We start from the raw sequence: 25,063 nt of genomic DNA, 5'->3' as shown, positions 1-25,063 counted from the left end.
TTTACTGTCGCTACATTGATGATTTATTTTTGATTTGGAAAGGTACCAAGGCCAAACTAGAGGAGGTCATTCAGACACATAATATGTTACAACACCCTATCAAACTCACTTATACCATCAGTGATCAGGTCATTAATTATTTGGATGTTCAAATCTCATTACAACAGGGTCAGGTTGTTACTTCTCTTTACTCCAAACCCACGGATAAAAATAATGTGCTGCACTATAGGAGTTCTCATCCACAACCACTTAAAAAGGGTCTACCCTATTCCCAGCTTCTCCGGGTCCGACGCATCACTTCTGACCCGGTGATTGCTGATGCACAGATGGAGGAAATGATTGAGCAGTTTGCAGAGTGGGGGTACCCGGTGCCGTTGCTACGGGCCGCCAAACATAAAGCGCTTAGTGTGGATCGTAGTACATTGATTGATCCAACACATGCACACCACCAAGACAATTCCATGATTCCATGGGTGGTTCAGTATCATGCAGGCAGCGCAGGCATCAATAATATCTCCAAAAAAATATGGCCAATCATTCAGGGGGACCCCGAATTGAGGTTACATGATACCAAATTAATGTCCTGTTATAAGCGGAGTAAAAACTTACGGTATATTTTGGTGAAAACTGATGTTACTAATTATACACCTCCATCTCCCATGTTTAGTAAGAAGGGTTGCATACGTTGTACTTGTACTACATGTCAGTACATGATCCCTGGGGACACATTTCAACATCCACACTCGGGCAAAACTATGTTTATTTACCATACACTTACATGTGCCTCAAGATATGTGGTATACCAACTGCTGTGTCCCTGTGGGCTGTCATACATCGGTAAGACCGAACGTATGTTCAAGGAACGTATGGCAGCCCACAGGTCTGCTATTAAAGCAGCCCTTAGTAAGGGATCAAGTGAACAGCCCGTGGCCAGGCACTTTGCCCAATATCGACATCCATTAACTACTCTCAAATACCGCATGATAGATCATGGCCCTGCTTCTATCAGGGGCGGTGATCACGGTGGGAAATTGTTGAGGGTGGAAGCACGGTGGATCTACCGGCTCAATACGGTGCACCCGCGGGGACTCAATGAGTCCTATGGGTTCAATAGCTTTTTGTAACATCTGCCAGTCTCTGCGCCGCGAGTAATATTTGATAATTAGCCCGGCTTTGATTTCATTTCTGGGACCCACATTACAATCAGGCACATGATATTGCAGGGTCCATGTCCGCAATCATTAATAGTATATCTATACATCTAGTTAGGATGCAGATTTGGTTATGTATACTATATGGGTTCATCTAGTTGCGTATTTTACGATGTGCAATTAGGAGACCCTCGATTAATAATTTAGTTGATCAAGCCATAATGACTTAGCCTCGTATGTAGGTATAGTACATAACGTAAATCAAAAATGTTTTTTTATTGTTGTACGGGCGCTGACATCGAGCAATGTCTTACTTATAGGTTAGTCCATCTTACAAATGTGTTGATGGATGTACTGTACGTTAGGACGTATAGGCTTTACATTAGTACCGCTTGCCCATGGTGTGTTTAGATAGTATTACACATGTTTGTTATGCTTTCAGTGTCCCGATGCACCGTTTGTTGTATGTTACCATGGTGATGGGGAGCACAGCAGCAGGAGGTGACATAGTGCGTCGTCACTTCCGCTGCGCCGAACGGAGCGGCGGGCATCCTGCCCGGCACACGTTGTTTTACACTGGGTGATTGAATGCCTTTATAAGGTAAGACTTTATTGTTGTTCGTTATACCTGAGGAAAATGCCCAAATAAAGCGGCATTGAAACGTCGTATTTTACACATCTGCCTGTCTTAAGAGCTGTTATTTTCCAAGTCACCTGGAGTGCCGCGTCTGCTGCTTTTCTATATATATATATATATATATATATATATATATATATATGGGTGTGGTTCATCAAATCGACAGTATCTATGTCGACAATGTTTAGGTCGACCACTATAGGTCGACAGTCACTAGGTCGACATGGATGGAAGGTCGACAGGGTTTCTAGGTCGACATGTGCTAGGTCGACATGAGGATTATTTTTTTGGGTCGTTTTCTTTGTAGAGTGACCGGGATCCCAAAGTAGTGCACCGCGTCCCCTCGCATGGCTCGCTTCGCTCGCCATGCTTCGGGCATGGTGCCTTCGCTCCGCTACCGTTCCACGTGGATCGTTAAGTATGAAAAAACTCAAAAAAAATAAAAAAACATGTGAAAAACTCATGTCGACCTTTAGACCTGTCGACCTAGCACATGTCGACCTAGAGACCCTGTCGACCTTCCATCCATGTCGACCTGGTGACTGTCGACCTATAGTGGTCGACCTAAACATTGTCGACCTAGATACTGTCGATCTTCAGACCGGATCCCATATATATATATATATATATATATATATGTATATATATATTACACCAGTAGAGACATGCAGCGGCACTCAGAGACTCCTCCCAAATGATTAAAGTGCAGACTGTAATTTATTGCATCGTGAAAAAAGTGACCAACGTTTGCCGACCGAGATGTTTTTTGCCGACACAATCAGTAGTAGACACATTCTACATTACACGCGTTACATTGACGCCGTGTTCATCCTTTGGACGGGCAGCCAGGCACAGTTTGATCAGCTAGTTACTACCATTAACAACAGAGACTCCCCCATTAAAATCACAGCACAGAGTGATTCGCATTCTCTCAACTATTTGGACGTCATGGTTTCTATTGACAACAATAAAATTCATACTGATGTCTTTTACAAACTAACTGACAAGAATACCTTGTTGCGAGCCAACAGCCATCATCCAAGGGCGTTGAAGAAAGGCCTTCCTAGGTCTCAACTGATGAGGGCCACAAGAATCACAAGTGATCCGTCCAAACTTAATCTAGCCTTATCCACAGTGGTACACCGGTTTTCAGCTAGAGGTTACGACTCTATGGAGCTTCAAAAACATAAGCAGGAAGTTGCTACCATACCTAGGGAACAACTGCTATGTCAAAAGCCTAAGCAACAGGAACAAATATTACCATTGGTCACCAAATATAATACACTGCTCAAAAAAATAAAGGGAACACTTAAACAACACAATATAACTCCAAATCAATCACACTTCTGTAAAATCAAACTGTCCACTTAGGAAGCAACACTGATTGACAATCAATTTCACATGCTGTTGTTAAAATGGAATAGACAACAGGTGGAAATTATAGGCAATTAGCAAGACACCCACAATAAAGGAGTTGTTCTGCAGGTGGTGACCACAGACCACTTCTCAGCTCCTATGATTTCTGTCTGATGTTTTGGTCACTTTTGAAAGCTGGCGGTGCTTTCACTCTAGTGGTAGCATGAGACAGAGTCTACAACCCACACAAGTGGCTCAGGTAGTGCAGCTCATCCAGGATGGCACATCAATGCGAGCTGTGGCAAGGTTTGCTGTGTCTGTCAGCGTAGTGTCCAGAGCATGAAGGCGCTACCAGGAGACAGGCCAGTACATCAGGAGACGTGGAGGAGGCCGTAGGAGGGCAACAACCCAGCAGCAGGACCGCTACCTCCGCCTTTGTGCAAGGAGGAACAGGAGAAGCACTGCCAGAGCCCTGCAAAATGACCTCTAGCAAGCCACAAATGTGCATGTGTCTACTCAAACAATCAGAAACAGACTCCATGAGGGTGGTATGAGGGCCCGACGTCCACAGGTGGGGGCTATGCTTACAGCCCAACACCGTGCAGGACATTTGGCATTTGCCAGAGGACACCAAGATTGGCAAATTCGCCACTGGCGCCCTGTGCTCTTCACAGATGAAAGCAAGTTCTCACTGAGCACGTGACAGACGTGACAGTGTCTGGAGACGCCAAGGAGAATGTTCTGCTGCCTGCAACATCCTCCAGCATGACCGGTTTGGCAGTGCGTCAGTAATGGTGTGGGGTGGCATTTCTTTGGGGGGACCGCACAGCCCTCCATGTGCTCGCCAGAGGTAGCCTGACTGCCATTAGGTACCGAGATGAGATCCTCAGACCCCTTGTGAGACCATATGCTGGTGCGGTTGGGCCTGGGTTCCTCCTAATGTAATACAATGCTAGACCTCATGTGGCTGGAGTGTGTCAGCAGTTCCTGCAAGACGGAGGCAATGATGCTATGGACTGGCCTGCCCGTTCCCCAGACCTGAATCCAATTGAGCACATCTGGGACATCATGTCTCGCTCCATCCACCACAGACTGTCCAGGAGTTGGCGGATGCTTTAGTCCAGGTCTGGGAGGAGATCTCTCAGGAGACCATCCACCACCTGATCAGGAGCATGCCCAGGCGTTGTAGGGAGGTCATACAGGCACGTGGAGGCCACACACACTACTGAGCCTCATTTTGACTTGTTTTAAGGACATTACATCAAAGTTGGATCAGCCTGTAGTGTTTTTCCACTTTAATTTTGAGTGTTACTCCAAATCCAGACCTCCATGGGTTAATAAATTTGATTTCCACTGATAATTTTTGTGTGATTTTGGTTTCAGCACATTCAACTATGTAAAGAACAAAGTATTTAATAAGAATATTTCATTCATTCAGATCTAGGATGTGTTATTTTAGTGTTCCCTTTATTTTTTTGAGCAGTGTACTTCTAGTACTGTGGTACCTAGAGCCCTTAAAGCCATGTGGCCTATAGTATCCTCAGATAAAAAATTATCTACATTTAGAAATAAAAGGCCTCTTACATGTTACAGAAAAGGCAAGAGTATTAAAGACCATCTTGTACACACTGATATCACAGGCTTTGAGGAACAATCTACTTCTAATTTTCTGACCAAACCACCAGGCTGCTACAAATGCCTTGGGTGTAAGACATGTGGCAATATGCAACCCACTGCCTCCTTTGTTTCTTCCGCCACCGCCAAAAGATTTTCCTTCATGCACGTTGTTACGTGCACCACTACTCACACTATATACCTAATTACCTGTCCCTGCAAGCTGCAGTATGTGGGCAAGATTGTACGCACGGCCCGGGAACGGTTGGCCATGCATACATCAGTGCTCAAATATGCTATCTCTGGGAAGTCCTCGGATCAACCAGTCGCAAAGCACTATGCGGAACTCAAACACTCTCTTCACGAGTTAAATTTTCAAATTATTGACCACATCCCCAAATCCATACGGGGAGGGGGGGCGACCGTGGTGGACAACTCCTTCGCATGGAGGCTAGGTGGAAATATACTCTGGACACAATACGACCAAAAGGTCTTAATGATAAGATTGCGTGGAGCATATTCCAGTGAATTTTTGTTCATCTAGTTGCAACATGTATTGTGTAGAGAATAACTCAGTTATAGTGTATTTTTGTTTTCAAGACAGTCCTATGTACATTGGCTACAACTACGGTGTTTAGGATGTTATATGCATTTATTCAGAAGTAGATATAGTTATATTACGGTCCTGCATATATATTCATATACTGTTAGGCATGGCGGTCTGTGGCGTCGCTCCGACTGTTGTCAAGCAATGGTCATGGCCGCCGCACCTCCCTCTTCGCCCGCCCGGTACCTAGCAATGCCAGGACGCCGTGCGTGCTGTAGCCGCCGTGTCCCTGGCAACGCTAGGACGCCGGGCGTCCACAGCCGCCGGGTCCACTAGTGGACCGCGATCCCCGTTGCCAGATACTGATTGCACCTGATTAGTTGTTTGTGCAGCAGGACAGCTGCACAACAACTATCAATTAGGGTCTGGGGGCTGGTCTTGCTGGCTCTCCTGTTATTGGCCAGCAGGGCCTTTTTATTGGAACCAGCACATTGCAGCCTCGCCGGTGATAGCTTCATGTATGCTGTTCCTGCCCTGCAGAGTTCATTGTCCAGTGTGCTGTTATCTGGTCGATCCTGCTCCCTGTGGTCCAGAGTCCAGGAGTTCAGAAGCCAGTCGTGGGAATCTTTCCAGTTCTCTAGTCGAGTGCACCTGTAACAGTCATCTCGGGGTTCTCGCTTGTTGGGGTTCTCTCCCAGTTTCGTGAGTAGCGGCTCCTGACGCGTCTTGCGGCCTAGGTCGCTGAGTCCTTATGTTTATTTTGTTGCTGGTGTTTTGCGGAGATTTCCGCTCTCGCTGTCCTCCCCGGTACACGACGGTGCCGTGTAGGGTGTGGACAGTGGAACTTTTGTTGTTCTTTTTCTTTGGCAGCGTGCCGCACATATATTTAGTTTTGGGTTTCTTGGTAGCCCCTGGCTCTCTGTTTTGTTAAGTTAGAGGTCCCCTTGTTATCATCCCGTCTCGATTCACGCCTTGTCTCACATTAAGACCTGGGGGCATCGGAGTTCGGCAGACCTAATCTGCCCTTCAAACGCGGCTGCCGGAGGCCCAAGAAACCATAGTCTTGCAGGCGTGAACTGACCACACGGGTGAAACAACGGAGGTAGGTTGCTAGGGGTTACCATCACACTTGGCCATTACTTCAGCGTCACGTTCTGGTGCTTTGCAGTGGCTACACTACACCTCTTTGTTCAGAGCACCAAGAACGTAACATTATCACCGGCCACAAAAAAAAAAGGGGGTTATTTGTATCTGGGTGGCCTTGAAATTCGGCCTCATGAATCCAGCAGTATTAGGACCGAATCCTAGCCAGCTTTTGGCCAATCAGATTCAGGAACTCACTCAGATGGTTCAGGATCTTACCCTTCGGGTGAGATCGAAGGAAGATCTTTTACGAGCCTCCCCGGTTATGATTCCTGAACCAAAGATGCATCTTCCTGACTGCTTTTCGGGTAACCGAAAGGATTTTTTTAATTTCAAGGAAGCTTGTAAACTTTATTTACGTTTAAGGCCCCGATCCTATGGTACTGAGTCTCAACGGGTCGGGATTGTGATGTCTTTGCTCCAAGGCGATCCGCAAACCTGGGCTTTTGGGTTAAAAGACGATGACGCAGCCTTGCTATCAGTAGATTACTTTTTTAAGTCCTTAGGCCTTTTGTATGATGACCCTGATAGAGAAGCGTCAGCTGAGAGCCACCTGCGTGCACTTAAACAGGGAAAAAATCCCGCAGAGGCGTATTGTACCGAATTTCGCCGTTGGTCGAACGACTGTGGCTGGAACGACCCGGCTCTGCGCAATCAGTTTCGCCTCGGTTTGTCTGAAGTTATCAAAGACAGTCTCCTTCAGTACCCCGCTCCAGAGACTTTAGATAAACTCATGGAGCTTGCTATTAAAATTGATTGTCGTTCCCGAGAGCGGAGGGCTGAAAGAGGAGCTAATTTCAGGCCTAGTCCATGTGTGTATGCTTTCCCTGAGGACGTCGAGGAGCCCATGCAAATGGGTCTCTCCCGGCTGTCCCCAGAGGAAAGAGCCAGAAGGCTAAGTTCTGGACTCTGCTTATATTGTAGTGGCAAGGGACATGTTGCGCGTAATTGCCCAAATAAGCAGGGAAACGCTCTGACCAAGTGAATTGTGAGGGGGTTCACTTGGGTCTGCAATTAATCTCCTCTAACGATTCCTTGTTAATTCCTGTAAAAATGTCCTTCGGTAGTCTCAGTTCGTTGGTGTCGGTCTTCGTTGACAGCAGAGCTGCAGGAAATTTTATGGATCTTGTTTGGGCTCAGGCTTTGGGCATTCCGCAGATACCTTTGGATAAACGTATCACCATGCACGGCTTGGATGGTGGTCCACTTTCTAATGGGGTAATTACTCACCGCACACCTCCAGTACAACTGACAGTAGGGGCCCTACATTCGGAGAAAATTGAGTTCTATCTTACCCATTGTCCGACTGTTCCCGTCGTATTAGGTCACCCCTGGCTTGCCTTTCATAATCCCACCATAGATTGGCGGTCTGGGGAGATTTCCCGATGGGATTCCTTTTGTGTTAAGGAATGTATTTCCTGTCCAGCCCGGGTTGCGGCTGTCACCCCAGAGCTTATTCCTTTGGAATATCAGGACTTTGCCAATGTTTTTTCCGAAGGTAATGCGGATATTCTGCCTCCTCATCGGTCCTATGACTGCGCCATTGACCTAGTTCCCGGTACCTCTCTGCCCAAAGGGAGACTATATGCCCTGTCTGGCCCGGAAACTACGGCAATGGATGATTATGTTCAGGAGAGCCTGAAGAAGGGCTTTATTAGGCTCTCGAAATCCCCATTGAGTGCAGGATTCTTTTTTGTTGAGAAAAAAGATGGGTCGCTCAGACCATGTATTGATTATCGGGCGTTGAATAAGATTTCTGTAAAAAACACCTACCCCTTGCCACTGATTTCGGTACTGTTTGATCAGCTCCGTACTGCCGTCATTTTCTCCAAAATCGATCTTAGAGATGCTTACAACCTCATCCGAATAAGATCTGGGGGTGAGTGGAAGACGGCTTTCAGCACACAGTCGGGACATTATGAATACCTGGTAATGCCATTTGGTCTGTCTAATGCTCCTGCTGTATTTCAGGATCTCATTAACGATGTCCTTCGCGACTTTCTAGGAAAGTTCGTAGTCGTTTATTTAGACAACATTTTGATTTACTCAGAGTCCTCAGTACAATATATTACCCATGTGCGACTGGTCCATCAGAGGTTACGGGAGAATTATTTGTACGCCAAACTGGAGAAATGTGATTTCCACATCACAGAAGTGTCCTTCTTGGGGTATATTATTTCTCCAACGGGGTTTTACATGGAACCAAAGAAACTCCAGGCAATCCTAAATTGGACACAACCCACAAACTTAAAGGCAATCCAGCGCTTTTTAGGGTTTGCAAATTATTATAGGCGTTTTATTCATACCTTCTCGGATTTAGTTGCTCCTATTGTGGCATTGACTAAAAAAGGAGCGGACCCTTCCAATTGGTCGCCTCAAGCCAAGTCTGCCTTTCTGGCCTTAAAACAGTCCTTTGTCTCAGCTCCAGTACTTAGACACCCTAACCCAGATCTCCCCCTTTATTGTCGAGGTGGATGCCTCAGAAGTTGGAGTGGGAGCCATCCTTTCTCAGGAAGACCCGGAGTCTCTGGAATTACACCCATGTGCCTTCATGTCCAGAAAATTCTCCTCCGCAGAATCCAACTATGATGTTGGTAATCGAGAATTGCTGGCAGTTAAATGGGCCTTCGAGGAGTGGAGGCACTGGCTGGAAGGAGCAAGGCATACCATTACTGTGTTCACTGACCACAAGAATCTGCAGTATATTGAGTCAGCTAAACGGCTAAATGCTCGACAGGCACATTGGGCGCTGTTGTTTACTCGATTCAGGTTTATCATCAACTTGAGGCCCGGTTCCAAGAATATGAAGGCTGATGCCCTGTCATGTTGTTTTCTTCCGGTTCACAATAACCACCCGGCTACAACACCCATTGTCTCATCGTTCGTCATCCGGGCTGGCCTCACACAGGATTTATTTACACAGCTAGTCCAGCTTCAGCAGCAGGCTCCCAGTGTCACTCCTGCGGATCGTCTCTTCGTCCCTGAATTTCCGAGAGGCACTGTTCTAGCTGAATTTCATGATAATAAGGTTTCTGGTCATCCGGGTATTACTAAAACCTTAGAGTTAGCCTCTCGCTCAGTGTGGTGGCCTAATCTTTCTAAGGACGTAAGGGAATTTGTCCTTTCTTGTCAGGTTTGTGCTCAGCACAAGATATCCCGATCGTTGCCGGTTGGGCAACTCATGCCTCTAGCCATCCCTCTCAGGACATGGTCACATATTTCCATGGATTTTGTGGTCGACCTTCCTCTTTCAGCTGGATTCCGGGTCATTTCGGTGGTATTAGACCGTTTTAGTAAGATGGCCGACGTCATTGCTCTTCCCCGATTACCCTCCGCTCATGTTTTGGCAGTTTTTTTTCTCCGCCATGTCTTCAGGCTCCATGGTTTACCCGTGGATATTTTCTCTTACCGGGGACCACAATTCATTGCCCATTTCTGGAAACGTTTTTATGCCTCATTAAATATGAAACTCTCTTTAACATCTGGATACCATCCGCATTCTAACGGACAAACTGAATGGGTTAATCAGTCATTAAAAGAGTATTTACGTCTGTATTCGGCCAAACTTCAGAATGATTGGTCTGAATTTCTTCCTTTGGCCGAGTTTGCCTATACTAACTCTTGCCATTCTTCCACCAAGGAATCTCCTTTCTTTTCGGTCCTGGGCTTTCAACCTAGAGCCAATTCCTTTTATCCTCATTTTCCAGTCTCTTCATTGACCTTAACTTCCCATCTCAGAATGATTTGGAAAAAGGCTGCCTTCCGAGAGAAATTTTTTTCGGATAGGTTCCGACGCCCGTGCACTTTTAAGGTGGGAGATAAGGTGTGGTTGTCAACCCGTAACATCAAGCTCCGACAACCCTCGGCTAGATTGGGACGCAAATTTATTGGACCGTTTCTTATTGTAAAGAAAGTCAATCCAGTGGCTTTTCGGCTACGGTTGCCTAAATAACTCAAAATTGGCAACACTTTTCACTGTTCTCTTCTGAAGCAATATATTTTTTCCAGGAGATTCCCTCGGAAGACTTCCCAGGGTAGACCTTAGGTGGATGTTCAGGGTCAACAAGAGTTCCTGGTGGAGAAGGTTTTAGATTCCAAGGTTTCTCGGGGCCGGCTTCATTTTTTGGTTCACTGGAAAGGCTATGGCCCGAAAGAAAGGTCTTGGGTCCAGGATAAGGATTTACATGCCCCTAAATAGAAGAGATTATTCTTTCAGGTATTTCCTCAGAAACCCGGCTTTAGGGGTTCTTTAACCCCTCCTCAAGGGGGGGGGGGTACTGTTAGGCGCGGCGGTCCGTGGCGCCGCTCCGACTCTTTCCAAGTGACGGTCACGGCCGCCGCACCTCCCTCTTCGCCCGACCGGTACCTAGCAACGCCAGGACGCCGTGCATGCTGTATCCGCTGGGTCCCTGGCAACGCTAGGACGCCGGGCGTCCACAGCCGCCGGGTCCATGGCAACTGGGACGCCACTAGTGGACCACGTTCCCCGTTGCCAGATACTGATTGCACCTGATTAGTTGTTCGTGCATCAGGGCAGCTGCACGACAACTATCAATTAGGGTCTGGGGGCTGGTCTTGCTGGCTCTCCTGTTATTGGCCAGCAGGGCCTTTTTATTGGAACCAGCACATTGCAGCCTTGCCGGTGATAGCTTCCTGTATGCTGTTCCTGCCCTGCAGAGTTCATTGTCCAGCGTGATGTTATCTGGTCGATCCTGCTCCCTGTGGTCCTGAGTCCAGGAGTTCAGAAGCCGGTCGTGGGAATCTTTCCAGTTCTCTAGTCGAGTGTACCTGTAACAGTCATCTCAGGGTTCTCGCTCGTTGGGGTTCTCTCCCGGTTTCGTGAGTAGTGGCTCCTGCCGCGTCTTGCAGCCTAGGTCGCTGAGTCCTTGTGTTTATTTTGTTGCTGGTGTTTTGCGGAGGTTTCTGATCTCGCTGTCCTCCCCGGTACACGACGGTGCCGTGTAGGGTGTGGACAGTGGAACCTTTGTTGTTATTTTTCTTTGGCGACGTGCCGCACATATATTTAGTTTTGGGTTTCTTGGTAGCCCCTGGCTCTCTGCTTTGTTTAGTTAGAGGTCCCCTTGTTATCATCCCATCTCGGTTCACGCCTTGTCTCACATTAAGACCTAGGGCATCGGAGTTGGGCAGACCTAATCCGCCCTTTAAACGCGGCTGCTGGAGGCCCAAGAAACCATAGTCTTGCAGGCGTGAACTGACCACGCGGGTGAAACAACGGAGGTAGGTTGCTAGGGGTTACCATCACATTTGGCCATTACTTCAGCGTCACGTTCTGGTACTTTGGAGTTGCTACACTACACCTCTTTGTTCAGACCACCAAGAATGTAACATATACATGCAATGTTTATGCACAGCAGTACAGCTGTGCTTACGTATTTTGTGCTTCCATCATTTGTCATGTACAGTGTGTCAAGTTAGGCCTTGCGTCTCCCATCATAACTTTCCCCTATCAGTACATTTACAGCCACCAGTGGTGTTTCAAACAGTAGATCCTCAGAAATAACCTGTTCGCTTAGTCTATTTTATTATAGTCTTAACACTGTTTATATTTATGCACTTGTCTTGTTTTGTTTATGCACACAGGGGCGCCCGCGTCTATCCGATGTCTGGATAACACACTAGCGCCGGTTGCCAAGGCTACCGTGCATGCTTTGGTTTCCAGGAAAACGACGGCCCACGACGCAGGAGCGATCTGACGTCATCACGCCTGGAGAAGTCAGGGTCGGAAGTTGTTCCCATCCCCTTTCTCTGGCGTGTGTCTCGTTAGCGGGTCTTTTCATCTTATTTAAGGTATGTTGTTTTGCACCACATTTGTATCACCTTGACAAAGGGGTGCCACGTTGGTCACTCTTTTCACGATGCAATAAATTACAGTCTGCACTTTAATCATTTGGGAGGAGTCTCTGAGTGCCGCTGCATGTCTCTACTGGTTTAATGTTAATGTCTCCAGAGGGCACCGGAGCAAAAAGAAACAGGGTGAGTGCCGGGTCTAGCACCCCACATATATATATATATATATTGTGATGGGGGAAGGCTTGTCGGCGCTTAACCGCGATACCAAACTGTACTAGAGTGCAGACCAGGGTATTGTGAATAAAAAGTGGTCTCCTTATTTCAGACACTCCCTTAAATATATTTGGGCGTCAGCTCCACCTTAAAGAGAGAAGCATTGGTAAAGTGCTTCATGTAAAGTGTAAAAGAAAAGGAGAATAAGGTGATTTTAAGCGACCAATGGTGTCTTAAGATTTAAAGGAGACTCGGATAAAAATTAAAAATTTAATAAAATGTAATTAACACCAATACAAAAGCGAATAAAAATATGGCCCTAAAAAAGGAGCCAAATATTAGTGAGAAATCACTAGGACTACAACAAAATATACATACAAAAATTCATATAAAAATCCAAGTTAATATAAAATTAGTATAGCAAATTAATAAAAGACAAGGGAGAAAAAAATTCCTAACAGTAAAAAGTTGGAAATAAGATCAACATAAAATTGTATAAATAAGGTTTCTTAGCTTTTTTGAGAAGGTATGTATCATAACACCAAACGCGTTTCGTCCTGCCTGGACTTCATCAAGGGGTGACTGGTAACTGGGACAGCTCATCTATATATACCTGACTAAATGAGGAAGTAGTTATTACATCACTTCCTGTCAATCAGCAGATTGAAAACTACATCACGTTTATATACATTAAAACAAAGAGATATGGGCCTGGCAGCATGGTATCCCTGTGCTGTGCAGAACCGCTTTTACAAGGAGACATTTCTGTGTTTTAGAAGGGTTAAAATCACTGTTCAAACGCGTGATCGCGGACTTCCTGTCCGGATCGTGGGTGACGTCACGTCCGCCCCACTTCCGGCGTCCGGTTATCCTCACTGCGCATGCGCCGGCTGTTGGTTGCGCATGTGGCTATTCTCCCATTCTGATGTTCAAGTTCTTTAAGGTGTTCATACAGCGGCGGCCATGTTCTTGGAGGGTATTCCGTCTATACTCTTTTCTGTTCAGTCATGTGGTCGCAGCGGCCATATTTGATGGGATTTTCCATATTAGAAATGTACTCATTGACCGAAAACAGAAAGAAATGTAATTTTAAGAATACTGTTTGTACAAATAGATCGAGTTTTTGCTAAATTCCACTTATGCTCTATTTCCCAAGTATATAAGTTCCTTAAATGGCTCATGCACATTAAATACTGATTAAAGTGCCTTATTAGGGACAGGATTAGGTGGATGATAACAGAGTATTATATAGAGGAGGAGTAATTAGGATGCCCGCTATATTTAATAGTTTACAGTATTGTGCATATTAATTACACGTGTGGTGGGTATAGTCATTCACACGCTGGAGATTATATTGTGGTTCTATGGCTGCAGACATACTGGTACGTGATCTAAGATATCCTGGTGTTAACATGACCAGTTATGTAAGAGCATACTAGCACCTTTGGTGAGCATGGAAATTCCACGTAAGAGGGTTAGTACAATATCCTCATAGTCCTTGCTCAATAGGTTACAGCACCCAGTCTTCCATGATGGTTCCCCATCTATGTACTAGCTGGGCCCAGCACTGCTTGGCTTCCAAGATCGGACGGAATTGGGCATTTCCAGTGCGGTATGGCTGTATAATTGGCACGGTTTCTTAGAGGTATCGCAACGCAACGATGTGGTAAAGGAAATGACCTAGGTGCAAAGAAATAGCAGTGGAAAAGACAGGTTGCCCAAATAGGAAGAAGGTGCGATCAGCTTACGTTACAAAAAGGGGGCTATTTCATAGCCCTCGTTGAAGCCTTCCGGGTGCAGGGTGTTGAGTTCAAATATCCAGTACATTTCCCTCCTCGATAGGAGGTTAGAAAGGTCACCGCCTCTCTCGCCCAGTGAGACTAGCTCAATGCCCTTGAAGGTTAGTTCGTCAGGGTCCGAATTATGGTGGGCGTGGAAGTGTTTCGGTACTGCGTGTGTCAGTACTTTATTTTTAATGTTTCTTATATGTTCCTGAATGCGGATTTTCAAAGGTCTTTTTGTTTTCCCTATGTATTTCATCCCACACGAGCACTCCAGCTTATAGATCACTGACACCGTATTACAGTTGATGAACTGCTTGATCTTGTAGTCCTTAGGTCCGTTGGTTTTTTTGAAGGTTTTCCTATTAGGGTGTACGTATCGGCATACATTGCAGCGGCCGCATTTATAACTTCCAACGCATTTAGGCATGCTTGATCGTATTTCCGGGTTCCTCAACATGCTTGGTGCCACCAGATCTTTGAGATTTTGTGATTTCCTAAATACCACTACAGGATCCTTTGGGAGATAATCTTTCAAAACGGGATCCATAAGGAGGATGTTCCAGTGTTTTTTTAGGGTTTTCTTAATGGTGTACAGCAGACATGAGAACACCGTTTTGAAAGATTGGAAGTTATAAATGTGGCAGCTGCAATGTATGCCGATACGTACACCCTAATAGGAAAACCTTCAAAAAAACCAACGGACCTAAGGACTACAAGATCAAGCAGTTCATCAACTGTAATACGGTGTCAGTGATCTATATGCTGGAGTGCTCGTGTGGGATGAAATACATAGGGAAAACAAAAAGACCTTTGAAAATCCGCATTCAGGAACATATAAGAAACATTAAAAATAAAGTACTGACACACGCAGTACCGAAACACTTCCACGCCCACCATAATTCGGACCCTGACGAACTAACCTTCAAAGGCATTGAGCTAGTCTCACTGGGCGAGAGAGGCGGTGACCTTTCTAACCTCCTATCGAGGAGGGAAATGTACTGGATATTTGAACTCAACACCCTGCACCCGGAAGGCTTCAACGAGGGCTATGAAATAGCCCCCTTTTTGTAACGTAAGCTGATCGCACCTTCTTCCTATTTGGGCAACCTGTCTTTTCCACTGCTATTTCTTTGCACCTAGGTCATTTCCTTTACCACGTCGTTGCGTTGCGATACCTCTAAGAAACCGTGCCAATTATACAGCCATACCGCACTGGAAATGCCCAATTCCGTCCGATCTTGGAAGCCAAGCAGTGCTGGGCCCAGCTAGTACATAGATGGGGAACCATCATGGAAGACTGGGTGCTGTAACCTATTGAGCAAGGACTATGAGGATATTGTACTAACCCTCTTACGTGGAATTTCCATGCTCACCAAAGGTGCTAGTATGCTCTTACATAACTGGTCATGTTAACACCAGGATATCTTAGATCACGTACCAGTATGTCTGCAGCCATAGAACCACAATATAATCTCCAGCGTGTGAATGACTATACCCACCACACGTGTAATTAATATGCACAATACTGTAAACTATTAAATATAGCGGGCATCCTAATTACTCCTCCTCTATATAATACTCTGTTATCATCCACCTAATCCTGTCCCTAATAAGGCACTTTAATCAGTATTTAATGTGCATGAGCCATTTAAGGAACTTATATACTTGGGAAATAGAGCATAAGTGGAATTTAGCAAAAACTCGATCTATTTGTACAAACAGTATTCTTAAAATTACATTTCTTTCTGTTTTCGGTCAATGAGTACATTTCAAATATGGAAAATCCCATCAAATATGGCCGCTGCGACCACATGACTGAACAGAAAAGAGTATAGAGGGAATACCCTCCAAGAACATGGCCGCCGCTGTATGAACACCTTAAAGAACTTGAACATCAGAATGGGAGAATAGCCACATGCGCAACCAACAGCCGGCGCATGCGCAGTGAGGATAACCGGACGCCGGAAGTGGGGCGGACGTGACGTCACCCACGATCCGGACAGGAAGTCCGCGATCACGCGTTTGAACAGTGATTTTAACCCTTCTAAAACACAGAAATGTCTCCTTGTAAAAGCGGTTCTGCACAGCACAGGGATACCATGCTGCCAGGCCCATATCTCTTTGTTTTAATGTATATAAACGTGATGTAGTTTTCAATCTGCTGATTGACAGGAAGTGATGTAATAACTACTTCCTCATTTAGTCAGGTATATATAGATGAGCTGTCCCAGTTACCAGTCACCCCTTGATGAAGTCCAGGCAGGACGAAACGCGTTTGGTGTTATGATACATACCTTCTCAAAAAAGCTAAGAAACCTTATTTATACAATTTTATGTTGATCTTATTTCCAACTTTTTACTGTTAGGAATTTTTTTCTCCCTTGTCTTTTATTAATTTGCTATACTAATTTTATATTAACTTGGATTTTTATATGAATTTTTGTATGTATATTTTGTTGTAGTCCTAGTGATTTCTCACTAATATTTGGCTCCTTTTTTAGGGCCATATTTTTATTCGCTTTTGTATTGGTGTTAATTACATTTTATTAAATTTTTAATTTTTATCCGAGTCTCCTTTAAATCTTAAGACACCATTGGTCGCTTAAAATCACCTTATTCTCCTTTTCTTTTACATATATATATATATATATATATATATATAAAAGAGGGGAACAAGCACCTATGGTGTAGTATTTTCAAGTAAGGGTGCCAAATCTTTCCACACCCAAAACTGCGTACCAGATTATGGCTTGTAACCAAATCCACTGCCTTGTATTCCTCAAACAATGCTGGAATCTCCCAACATGACCCTCTCCAGGAGGGACCGGATGCTCTGCTCCTGTACTTCCCTCTTAATTTATGATTGCCAATCATAAATTAAGAGGGAAGTCCAAAAGCAGAACATTCGGTCCCTCCTGGAGAGGGTCATGTTGGGAGATTCCGGCATTGTTTGAGGAATACAAGGCAGTGGATTGATGTGCTTTGGTTACAAGCCATAATCTGGTACCCCTCTATCTTTTTTCTACAGGTTTTTGGGGCTATATACCTGATTGCCCTGTGTGGAATTGAGTAGCCGCCCAAACGGAGTGAAGTGTGTACTAAAATTTGGAACATTCGACATTGGTCTGTGGACTAAACTTTACGAGACAGACTCACCTAAGAGAAGCGCATGGATCTAAAACTTTTCTTAAAAAAAAAATATATATATATATATATATATATACACACACACACACACACACACACACACACACACACACACACACACACACAGTGCTGTTCAAGAGGAAAAATAATAATCAGTACACCATAAAAACAATGCACAAGAACACAAATCATAGATAAACCCACAAACTAGGATTGAAAAGTACAGGGGAATGGATAGGGTAAACAGAGTCAGCAGGTAGTGGTGAGTTGCACATAAAGGCACAAAAGGTATAAATGATCTTGTACCTATTGTATGGGCTTGCAGACAGTGTCATAATTACTGAAAGGGAAAGGTAAACAAAGACAAGAAGCACCGATGGTAAGGACAGTGTAAAGGAACTAACAAGAAGTAAGAAGTCCCTGTTCAAAGGATTACTTTCTAAAGGGGGGATAAACAGTTGGATAAACTGGGAAGGAAGTGGAAAAGGGGTGGAATGGGTGACAGAGGAGTAAAGATGAAGGCTGATAGGCTTTACTAAAAAGGTGTGTTTTTCAGGGAACAATTAAAATAAGTGAGAGTGGAAGAAAGTTGGACTTTGTGATGGAGATTGTTCCAGAAGAGGCAGCACATCAACAAAAATCTTGGTGACAAATATGGGAGGAAGTGACCAGAGTAGAGGAGAGCTGGCAGTAGGAGAAGGAAAGTGGAGGATGGGAGGCAGTGTGCTTAGAGATGAGGCCAGAGATTTAGGTGGGGAAGAAGTGATTAAGGGCTACATAGGTAAGTGAGATAAGCTTGAATTTAATTTTTAGAGGGATATAAAGGCTGTGTAGGGGATTGCATTTAGGGAGGTGACACATGGAAAGAGAGGAAAATGTGATGAGCGGCAGTATTAACAATGTTTTGGAGAGGGGACAAGCCAGAAAGGAGGTTACAGTAGTCAATTTGGGAGAGGACGATTGCATGGATAGGGTATTAGTAGCATATAAAGCGAAGAAAAACCAGATCCAGAGTTTGCTTAAATGTAGGCAGAAGAGAAAGTGGGATTGACGATGACATCAGGACAAAAGAGAAGATGATATCAACTGAGACAAAGAGCACAAAGGGAGGGGGGTATCATGGAAGGGGGAAAAATAATGAGTATAGATTAGTTATGTTAAGTTTAAGGAAGTGCTCAAACATACAGGATGAGATGGCAGAAAGCCAGGTACAAACACAAGAGAAAATGACTGTCACGGACCTACCAGTCACTACTCCAGATATGCCAATCTGTGAATTGCCGCCTGTGACGTGGGGGTCACTTTGGACACATGGGGTTATACAAACACGGTCAGCAACTCCAGCAAAAATCACTTTAGGGCTGCAGCACGAGGTAAGCTTTTGCTCTTACCTGCAAACACACTGCGATACTTGGGAAAATCGGTTATGTGGGCCACACAAGGCCTTGGGTCTTAAGAAACACAAAATCAGAACTAGAATTTTTATTTTAATTCCTAGAATACTTCATAGCTTTGATTACAAAAGTGTTACAAAGATTATTGGGAATATTTCAAGAATACACACGGATCATGGTACAATCTCAAGAAAAAATAAAAAGGAGTAACATCATAGAATCCTACCACTTACTGAAAAGATTTTAGGCATTTCTGTTGTGGAGGGATTTCACAGGTTAAGAGGTATGGTGCATTACCAGCATAGCCGATTTCCACCCAAGAAATTAACAACACACATTGATGGAGAGAGATAGTTATACCCTTAGCTGCACTCACTTCCTCCCTCTTTTTTTGTTTTAACCAGCTCATTGCTGGATTTTTTGACACTGGCCTTAAGGGATCAAACACACCCTCCACCTAGTTGTCTTGCAAGACATAGGGGGGGGGGAGGGGGAGGGTTAGCCCACATGGACACAGAAATTCCATTCCTTTTTGAGGTGAAATCCTGGGGTGGCTGTTTGGTGCTCAGGGGTCTGGTTCTTGTCCCTACTAAATAGATGTATGGCCCCTGCTCAGGAAGGCTAGTGTCCTGGTCAGATGCACTCCTGGGGATAGTGATAACCTCTTAGCCCACTTGGAGTTATGTTAACAGTCCATTTACAACCTAGCATAGGAGACCTGTCAATTGCAGAATGGTATGCAGTTCAAGAAATAAAATTTATCACACAGACAATACAATGATACCACATGCAATTTGAAGAATACCATATTCTGGGTTCCAATCATATGATGGATCCTGACAAGGACCAAGGGAGAGAGGTCAAAGGAAGAGAGGTAGATTTGAGTCTCATCAATGTAAAGATTGTATTGGAGGCTGAAGGAGCTGATGAGATTTCCAAAGAGGATGTGTGGATTGTGTGATTGGGAGGAGATAAGAGATTTAAAGATGACAATGTGAATGCATACCTGAAATCAGTGATGGGAGAAAAATAATTCCAGAGAGTGAGTGTGGGAGTGGGAGGAAGTTCATTAGATGAGGTTAAAGAAAGAAGAAAGGGAGATCAACTTGTACCTTATGCAGTGACAACAGTAGTGCTATCAAGTTTTTTGAAGTTATCAAGTTATTGAAGTTGCTCAAGATGAGAGTCTTTCTAACCTAATGACATAAGAAGACATTTTGATTTAACATTTTTATTTAACTTGCTTTAACTCCTAAACACACAGTGCTAATAGAGAATGGTATGTAATATATTATTCCTATAGGAATGACTAGCCAATGCTGTTCTTTACTAGGTTTTTCTATTTGCAGCATGAGGTTTCAGTTATGCCATAGCAAAATCATTTTAAGTCTCTGATGAGGAATTTTGTAAAAACGATTTTAAACATGCATTCTCCCCTGATTTCTATTATATTCCTTTCCATTATGATTATAGCAGACCGTCATCTATTTTTATAGTAGCCTGGTGTTTGTAAATTAAATAATCCTATTATTTTCATTGTAAAATCATGGTGTAAGGCCTGAGTACACTTTTTTCCTCACTGGAGCAGAAAATCAATAAATCCTCTTTTCTAAGTGGAAAGGTGCCCAATGTATTTCACAGCTTGCCTAAATGTTTCCAAAGGACAGAGCCAAGGTAATAAACCGAAGGCAGCCAGATATAGCCTAGCAGAATGGTTGCCATGTTTACAAATAGAATACGGTCTCAGGTAACAATGTCCCTTCTGTGTTATGACACACACAATAACCCTCATATAGTGATAGTAGTAATAACAACCATATTCCAGAACAAGATATTTTAAATCTTTTTCAAATAACTAAAATATGGTAGGAAAATGTAGTTACTCAGTAGTGAACTTAGTGAAATTACTCAGCCAAAATACACAAGAGTCACAGGAAAAGGTCAAAGCAAAATGTTCACCTAACACAAAAATCATTAAATGACAAAAGCAGAAGAAATACTGTAAGGATATAAAAGGAACAAATTATTGAATGCTTAATAAAGATAGATGTGTTCAAATTATTCAGGCTGTATATAACTCCCCTGGGAGCTCTAAAGTAATTGACTGAATTTATTTCTAACCCAATAAAGAAGTAATCTTTTGAACAAGACAGATATCAAAAGATTAAAGAAGGCCAAATATTGTGCCTGCTGTAAATTAAAAAGTGAGGTACTTTAACCAATTAAAAACTGCTGTTATTACAATTCTTGTCATGTTGTAGATGGAGTTAGGCGCCAGAAAACTATGTTTTAAACAGATTTTCTCAGGAGTGATTTAATTAAAGGATTAAATATATGAATACATAACCCTCTCCTCTCTGAAGAATATAAACCTACATCCTGCAATCACTGGAAAGCGTACATCCCTATAGAGCAATTATGCTAAACTGGCACAAGGGATGTCACGTACCTGGTGATGTACCTGGAGTTCAGTAGCCGACAGAAGGAATACAGCTAGTTGGGTATTCAGGAACTGAATAAGCAGATGCAGGCCCAGGTCAGTATCCAAGCAGGTGGTCAGAACTCTAGCATGTAATCACAGGTAAGCAAAGTATGCAGGAACAAGTAACAGGAGCTGAGCAAGCAGAATACTCAAGCATGGTTTAACTCAGGAAGAGCCTGTTTATAGGCCCAAATAGGGAACAGGTCCAATATGCATTCCACTGGCCATCTTGGATAAGGGCAAAACTATAGGTGAATCAGGACAAAGAGTGACCTCTTAAGGTCGAAGGTGTCATAATCAGATATAATTCTTAACAGTATTCTCTTTTTCAACAACATCCTCTGGACGGTGCTTTGCTGGGTTTTTCAGGACATATCAGATTTCACACAATAATTGAGGGCCATGAACATTCTCTTTTAGTTCCCATGAATTGTCTTCTGAGCCGTATCCCATTTTATCAAAAATTAAAAAAATTTTGATAAACGTGTGAAACTAAAATTTCTACCAGAAACTCTTCATGTGTGATAGCTCAGGCAGGAACTGTGGGAGGTAAGATATGCCCAGTGAACACATTTGGTATCATTAGTTTCAATAGGGAGCTGTGTAAAACTGGATGAATCTTCATGGAATCAAAGCATCTGGATTGACCTGAGCTAAAATCTTAAAAATACCTATGAATTGTGGCCCTAGTTCTGGAGTAGGCACACTTATTTTGTGTAGAGAGCCATTCTTTATTGCTTATTTTAAAAATTGATGCAGCTTTAGGGTGCCTATCAGCACTTCTCTTATAACTGTCCTGGGTATGATGCAATGTTTCCTTTAACACATCAAGATTACTTTGTAGAGGTTGTAGTCTACCAGCAACAGCATTCCTATGGAAAATTGAGAAGCAGATTCTAGTGAAACCTCAGATTAGAAAAAAAGAACTCTGGTGGATGAATGTTCAGAGTTATTATATGAGTACTCTGCCATTGGGAGGACATCAACCCAATCATTTTGCAGATGACAAATATAACACCTTAAAAATAGTATTCCAATGTCTGGTTGGGTCACTCTGTTTGACCATTTGATTGTGGATAGAAGGCAATTGACAGGTTAATCCTTGTATTAAGAGCCGTACAAAATTGGCTTTAAAAATGTAAAGTAAATTGTACTCCCTGAAATCATGCCATCAGGTACCCTATGCAGTGAAAACACTTGTTTGATCAACAATTCTGCCCTTTCTTTCACAGGGAGTAATCCATGACATGGCACAAAGTGGGACATTTTTGTGAGTCGATCCACCACACTAAGACTGTAGTCATACTTTTTGATGGCAGCAAACCAACAATAAATCAAAGGAAATTGACCCCCGTGGACGAGAGGGTATAAGCAGTGGCTGTAAGAGACCAAGTGGAGAACTATGGGGGAACTTATACTGGGCAGAAATAATTGAAGATAATACAATTATTTTTAACATCCTTTTTACATTTTGACCACCAGAACAGTTCAGTTTTATCTACACCCTTGTGGCCTGCTAACGTAGAGTTGTGGATAAATTGTAGTACTTAATCATGCTGATGCTGATATATATAAACAATTTTCATTCTTCCAGAAGTTTTTCCTGTAGGCTAGATTTAAATATAATGAAGGGAGATAAAAGAATGGGATCTGTCCTGTAGCTTACTTTGATATCAGGTAGCAGCTCACCCATGCCAATAGCTCCCAAAAGTTTAATTTAAGGAGAATTGTTTCTTCTTCTTCACCTGAAGTGAATCATAAATATATGCTCTGCATAGAGCATAAACTTTCCCATTGTGATATCCTATTCTGTAAGAAATAAAATAAAAATGATTACATTGAATATTTGGTGTGAGCCCCCCTCTAGCAAATGCCTCCATTCAGTCAATGCAGACACAATGGCCAACATTTGTTTCTCTCCTACATCATAATTTCATTCAGAGGCAGTTATTTGACAAGAGAAAAAGACATAAGGGTGAAATAACATCTTCTCTCTTACTATTTGTGACAAAATTTCCCCCGAATCCAGAATCTGAAGCATTGATCTCGAGGATAAAAGGGAGCTCTGGGCTGGCATATATTGGTATGGGATCTGTCGTAAACTTTGTCTGCAGAAAGGAAAAGGCCTTTTCAGCTTTGAGAGACTAACAGATGGATAACCCCTTCTTGGTTGAGAAAATAATTGGTGCCACGATATTGGGTAAATCTTTAATGAAACATCTATAGATTTCGAAAAAACCTATAAACCTTTGTACCTCTTTAACATTTCTTGGAGTTGGCCAATTTATTATAGCATGCATTTTGCCAGTATACATTTTTAAGCCTTGAGGCAAAATTATGTAACCCAAAAACTGAACCTGGGTTTGATGGAATTCACAATTCTCCAGCTTAATGTATAACTGATGCTTGCAAAGATGCTCATGCACAGTTCTCATGTGTTGCTGATGTTCTTCCTGGGAATTTGAGAAGATTAGTATGTCATCAATTTATACACAGTAAACTGATCAAATAGATCCCGAAGAACATCATTTATAAAATGTTGGAAAGTTGCAGGAGCATTACACATTCCAAAAGGCATTACTAAAGTTTCATAATGTCCATATTTGGTACGAAATGCAGTTTTCCATTCATCACTAGGTCTTATGTGGATTAGGTTAAATGCTCCTCGTAGATCTAACTTATTGAAAATTTTAGTTGTTCAATGCATCTCCAATAATTCTGAGATGAGGGGGATAGGATAATTATTTTTATTTGTCATTTTTTTAGTTCCCTGTAATCAATGCACGGCCTTACTGAACAATCCTTTTTTCACAAATGAAATAGGCACTCCTGCTGGTGATGACTAAAACTTCTCATAATATTTTCACTGAGATATTCTTTAAGGATCTTCACTCCAGGTTCAGCTAATGGGTAAATGTATCCAAAAGGTATGGTGGCCCCAGGTAACAAATCCATCAGGCAATCAAATGGACTATGAGGTGGTAATTTGTCATCTTTCCTTTTATGACAAATATCGCCAAACTCATGATATTGTGGAGGCAATTTTTCCAATACAAGAGGAGGAGAATTACAACTCTTGTTCTCCTCTATACAAGAGAGTTTTGCTTTTGTCTAAGAGACACCAATTTCCAGAAAGAATGAAACAGTCTTTTTTGCTACCCAGTTGATGACTAAATTATTTACAGCTAACCAAGGAATTCCAAGAATAATGTGAAACTGGGGAGATGAGATCAGGAGAAATGTAACAGTCTCAGAGAATTGATTCAGTTGCTAGTTCCGAGGATGCAGTTTCCTGAGTAACGAAGTTGAGGGGTGAACCATCGACAGTTTCCATCAATATGGGTGTCTGTCTATCTAGGAGCTTTATTTTGGTTCTCTTAGCAAACATTATATCTATAAAATTGCCATTTGCACCAGAATCTACCATGGCTTATGTAGAAACCCAATTTGAGTTGATCTGGAAACAAACTGGAATAAAGTATTCCATTGCTGAGAGGTATCAGAAATCACAGATTCTTGATCAGAAATATCAACCTCCACCAAGGTGGCTACTGCTTTACTAGGTCTTCTGGGACAATTTGGTTTGCTACAATAAAGACACAAGTTCTCCTAATAATGCTGCTCAGATCTTTCATTTAAACTTTGTTTGTGAAGTGTGTCCACTTGCATTGGTTACATTTCAAATTCAGTGTTTGTTTTTCACCTTAGCAGTTCCGAAATTTCAAGCAGAAAATTCACGATAATTTAGATGAGTTCAGGCTGAGGCCCTTCTTTTTTGCCATCT

The 25,063-nt window shown here is 43.1% G+C and overlaps 1 protein-coding gene and 2 pseudogenes across 5 annotated transcripts in view; 1 reads left to right on the top strand and 2 right to left on the bottom strand.

Moving 5' to 3' along the window:
• CABCOCO1 (ciliary associated calcium binding coiled-coil 1) overlaps positions 1 to 25,063 on the bottom strand; it is a 453,528-nt gene that overhangs the window by 212,475 nt on the left and 215,990 nt on the right. For 4 of the 5 annotated variants that reach the window (XM_063961812.1, XM_063961811.1, XM_063961808.1 and 1 more), the window contains exon 6: positions 19,910 to 19,993. The exons of the other annotated variant lie outside the window; for it this stretch is intronic. In XM_063961812.1, the coding sequence (XP_063817882.1) occupies positions 19,910 to 19,993 (84 nt within the window). The remainder of the gene's footprint in view (positions 1 to 19,909; positions 19,994 to 25,063) is intronic. 5 annotated transcript variants of the gene reach the window in all.
• On the bottom strand, positions 13,980 to 14,098 carry LOC134896316 (5S ribosomal RNA; annotated as a pseudogene).
• LOC134896314 (5S ribosomal RNA) lies at positions 15,451 to 15,569 on the top strand (annotated as a pseudogene).

Source organism: Pseudophryne corroboree, chromosome 3 (assembly GCF_028390025.1).
Source record: "Pseudophryne corroboree isolate aPseCor3 chromosome 3, aPseCor3.hap2, whole genome shotgun sequence".
Lineage (NCBI taxonomy): Eukaryota > Metazoa > Chordata > Amphibia > Anura > Myobatrachidae > Pseudophryne > Pseudophryne corroboree.
Note: the sequence above shows the minus strand (reverse complement) of the source record. Positions and strands in the feature narration are given on the sequence as shown.